Here is a 5000-nt window from a genome sequence, read left to right on the forward strand (position 1 = left end):
CCTTCGTGCACCACGCTCGGAGCTAGCGCCCGGCGCGGGGCGGCCGTCTGGTGTCACCGCGGCGTGGAGCGGAGTGCTTCCTGTGGATCAGTACAGCTGTAAAACCATTCACCGCCGCGCTGTCTGAGCCTGCCTGAGTAACGGCACCCTGGGTACTGATAGATGGGCCAGGCAGAGAGAAAGAGAGAAAGAGGGAGGGAGGGAGGGAGAGAGAGAGAGAGAGAGAGTGTGAGGGAGAAAGGGAGGGAGAGAGAGAGAGAGGGAGAGAAACAGAGAGACAGAGAGGGAGAGAGAGAAAGAGAGGGAGAGACACACACACACACACACACACACACACACACACACAGACTTTCGAAGGACAGATCAGGGGTGTGATTATCCAGCTCAATCACTCACCTCCGCGAGCTCGGGAGAGAAAGGGGATAGCGAGAGAGAAGAGAGAGGGAAGGAGTGAAAGGAGATAAAGAGGTATAGACAGATGACAAGGTGAGGGAAAGAAGAGAGGCCGCTTTAGAAACAGAGTGAGGCAGAGAAAAGTGACACCAAAGAGAGAGACAAGGAGAGAGACAGCATTCAAAATAATACACGTGGGACGCTGGTGGAGACAGAAATCGGAGGCCTGGCTCATTGTACATGTGTTTGATTACCGTTCCTCAGTCCATGCCATGCGTGAACCAGCCTGTCCTCTGAATTCTACCTTCACCAGCCTCCCCCTGTCTAGAGGGCTCATGTCTTGTACAGTACATAAGAATACAGGGGCCGTTATGGGGGCATTTGAGAGGCGGAAGAATGCGTTCTATTATGTAGCTAATTGTGCCACGGCAACAATGACAACACCCAGGCAGGGTCCCTGATCTCCCTCCTCATGTTCCGACAGCGTCAAAAGGGCAGCTCTGGAGGAGGGAGAGGGGAGAGGATGGGGTGGCGTCTGCATTGTGGTCCCTATCTCCCAGGGGGGTGGGCGGGTGGGCAGGCGGGCAGGCGGGCGGGTGGACGGGTTTGGGCAGGCGGGCGTGGGGGGTGAGGGGGTGGGGGGGGGTGGGGGGGGGGGGGGGGGGGACTCCATTCATTCTCCTCTTCTTCTCTCCTGGAGTCCTTCTCTCCTGTGAGTCGTCTGTCTGGCCTTATTGTGTTTCACTGACGCGCCGCGGGGACGGTATTATCTGGCCGGGGGCGGGACAATGAGGGGCGTAACGCTATCCGGCTCTCTCTCTCTCTCTCTCCGCCCGATTTGATGATGGCGGTGGCGGTGGCAGCGGCGGCGGCTGAGAGGGTGAGTGCCGCTTGGGTTACAGGCCGGACCCCCCGTTCACCAGCTGGGACGTCCCTTTCAGAGCTGGCGGGCCGCACTCTTCCCCCCCCCCCCCCCCCCCCCCACACACACACATATCTTTTTGGATGGGGATTCATGAACTGATTCTAAGGCTTCCAGGATGCCTACTACAGTACCCTCCACCCAAACAACATCCCTCCACCCCCACCACCACCAGGGATCCTGATAGGGATTCATCAGCTCATTCTCAGGCTATTGATCAGGCTGACCACCGGAGGCGTCCGTTTGGGTGCTTTGGCAGTCTGAGTGGGTTTGGGTGTTTACATGTTTCGGGGGCTGTGGGATAGTGTGTGTGGAGGGGGGGGGTGGGGGTCTTATATTGCAAGCTCTGATGCTTGAAAAGGTCGCTTAAAAATAGGCCCTCCTTACTTAAAGAAACCAATCCCCCCCCTAAGCCTAAACTTGTACCTCTCCTACTGTCGCTATGTCATTCCTCCACCTGTCTTCCCTCTCTCCCTGCCTTCTCTCACCCCCCCCCCCTCTCTCTCCCTCTCTTGCCCTTGTGTAAGTGTTAATTGATCATGAGTGAGGGAAGGCCAAATGCTCTAAGTCTTTCTCCACAGAAGGAGATCCATTATGGAAAGCTTTGGCATTCTTGAAAGCCGTTCAAAGCGTATGACCCTCCCTTCACCTCGGGGTGTACAGGCTGCCTCTCTCAGAGGAGTAAGACATGAGGCCTCTTCACACTGCACTTAGCTTAGGCCAGAACGGAGGCAGCGTCTGGAGGGAAAATGGAGCTAGAGGCTTGACCTAGGAGAGGATAAGGACAGATTCAAATTCTCCTCACACCTGGTTGTTGTCCTTGTCAAACAGCGAGGTATCTTGTGCGTGTATGTTTTGGAATGTGTGTGTGCGTGTGTGTGTGTGCGTGCGTGTGTGTGTGTGTGTGTGTGTGTGTGTGTGTGTGTGTGTGCGTGTGTATGTCTTGGAATGTGTGTGTGTGTGTGTATGTGTGTGTATGGTTTGGAATGTGTGTGTGTGTGTATGTGTTCTGGCATGCTCTAAATGGACTGTAGCACTAACAAAGGCAGGGCAGAGCCATCTGTCTGACACTAATATTTACAATCCCCAAACAAACAGGCTGTCCACTGTAGCCTGTAACACTGACAGCCCTTTAATAGAACGGCTGACACACACATTTGTCTTAATAAGATTTGTTTGTGTGTGTGTGTGTGTGTGTGTGTGTATGTGTGTGAGAGAGAGAGAGAGCAGTTGTTGACAATAGTGTCTGTTAGAGTTCATTTTGGAGTGTGTTTTGGTCTGTGTGTGTGTGTTTTGCAGTTGTAGAATTGTATTTGGGAGCAGTGGAGTGAACACACACACATTGACAGGGAGATGGCGAACACTATGACATCACTGCGGCAGAGAAAGCACCCTTTATCCCCTCATCGCCATGGCGATCAGTCAGACAGACACCTTCACACTAACACTGAGCTATCTGGACAGACACTACACAGGACACGTCTCTCACCCTGGCTAGTCTCAACACACACACACACACACACACACACACACACACACACACACACACACACACACACACACACACACTCCCCCCCTCTCTCTCTCTCTCTCTCGCTCTCGCTCTCTGTATCTCTAACCCTTTTCACACACAAAAGCCGGCAAAATAGCTGAACACGATTTGCTGCATTTCTTGATCGACCCCCCATTCATGAAACATCAGCATGCACCAGTTTGAAATGAAATACACAAAAAACATGAAATACACAAAAAGGCTGAATATACTATTTGTGAAAATGCTGTATAATTTTCCCTTTCAAACATCACTGACATATTCTCTTTCTCTCTCTCTCCCCCCCACCTCCCCTCCCCCACCCCGACCCTCTCTCTCTCTCTCTCTCTCCCCTCCCCCCCACTCTCTCTCTCTCTCTCCCTCCCCCACCTCTCCTCCCCCACCCCGACCCTCTCTCTCTCTCTCTCTCTCTCTCTCTCCCTCCCCCACCTCCCCTCCCTCACCCCGACCCTCTCTCTCTCTCTCTCTCCCTCTCTCTCTCTCTCTCTCTCTCTCTCTCTCTCTCTCTCCCTCCCTCCACAGTACTTTGGCAGTCTGCTGGTGATCTTCTGCATAGAGTTGGCCAGCGGGGTTTGGACCTATGATGAGGTGAGCGCTGTGCTGCTCCTGCTCCTGCTGTTTCTCTCTCAGGGTTGTGTATCTATGCTCAGTCCCAAGCTCCGCGCTCCTGCGTCCTCCCTAGCTGTGTTGCTATGCCGTGCTATGAATAAACAGAAATGCCAGCCATGTCCGGGCTCCGGGCTCCGGGCTCAGAGAACTCCCTCTCCTCTTTCTGCTTACTGGTACTTGTCAATAAACAAGATGGCCGCCCCCGGAGGCCAGTCTCCAGGGGAATAGGGACCGGTGCCAGGCCACAGCACAGACATCAGCAACAACAACAACAACAACAACCTCAAACACACACACCGCTGAAATACGTCCAGAATTCCTCTCCCAAATTCCATAACCCTGGAACTCACTCCCTCACTCCCCCACTCCCCCACTCCCTCACTCCCCGAACCTCCACCACCACCGCAGCGGAAACATGTGTGATGATAGATGCCCCTAGTGAGGACGTGGTTGGAATGGAGAGTGTCGGTAGGGTCCCCCCCCCCTGGGGCCCAGAGAGGAGGACAGTGAGTGTGTGAATACAATGGCCAGGGCTCTGTGACAATGGCCTCTCCTCTACAGCCCCCCCCCCCTCAGCCCAGGGACTTATCTCACCATGAAAGAACCCTGAGTGCCTTTGATGTCCCCTTACAGCAGGTGTGACCTGCTCAGACCACGCAGGTGTGTGTGTGTGTGTGTGTGTGTGTGGCACCTGGCCACTGGCAAGTGAGAGTGTGTGTGTGTGTGTGTGTGTGTGTCTGTTTTTGTGGCACCTGGCCACTGGCAAGTGTTTGTGTTCGTACGTGTGTGTGTGTGTGTGTGTGTGTGTGTGTGTGGCACCTGGCCTGTGGATCTACCTTGCCAGTGGCGACAGGCCTTCACCTAATCAGTGTGACGCACCTGCACTCCCTCCGGGAGTTGTGGGTATTGTAGTCATTGTGCCACGTGCCGTATCAGAACCTTGTTAGGGCAGCTACGCAGAGGATTCTGGGTAATGTGCTGGTCGTATTATGATTATCACAATCTCATTAGGTAGAGGAGAGAGGGATGAGGAGGATGGGGGGGGGAAGGCCCGGGGGTGAGTACGGGGGAGGTTTTATTGGCACCAAGGATGAGTTATGCATGCTAAGTGTCTCAGACTGTGGGTCTGGTGAAAAGCTCTGGCTCCTCAGAGCCCCGGCCTAATTGTTTAGAAAACAACCGTTGCCAACCTCTGCAACAGCAGTCTGGAGAAGAGGGGAGGGGAGAGGAGGGGAGAGGAGGGGAGGAGAGGGGAGGGAGTGAGTGAGGTACTGTGGAACCCTATGTAGAAACCTGGCCATAGGTAGAGGAGTGACATTGCAGTTGCTTGATTCTTCGCGTCCACCACTGACCTTCTCCTCCAGTGACGAGGAGGTGAGGATGAAGGACGCAAGGAAGCGAGAAAATAAGGTTAGATTTGGACCAGACACAGAGCTGTTGGACAGCCACACCCCTGCGGCTGGCCGCTCCAGGACGGTCCCGGGGCTCTGGAGACAATGTTACTGAACCAGCAGGGATCTGACT

The 5000-nt window shown here is 54.3% G+C and overlaps 1 protein-coding gene across 1 annotated transcript in view; it reads left to right on the plus strand.

The window, feature by feature from the left end:
- Window positions 1-5000, plus strand: part of tspan12 (tetraspanin 12) — a gene marked incomplete at both ends in the record, with an annotated part of 11245 nt that overhangs the window by 2291 nt on the left and 3954 nt on the right. The window contains one exon of the mRNA XM_083692139.1: window positions 3390-3455. Within this exon, the coding sequence (XP_083548265.1) occupies window positions 3390-3455 (66 nt within the window). The remainder of the gene's footprint in view (window positions 1-3389; window positions 3456-5000) is intronic.

Source organism: Argentina silus, assembly GCF_951799395.1.
Source record: "Argentina silus genome assembly, chromosome: 20".
NCBI classification, from domain to species: Eukaryota; Metazoa; Chordata; class Actinopteri; order Argentiniformes; family Argentinidae; genus Argentina; species Argentina silus.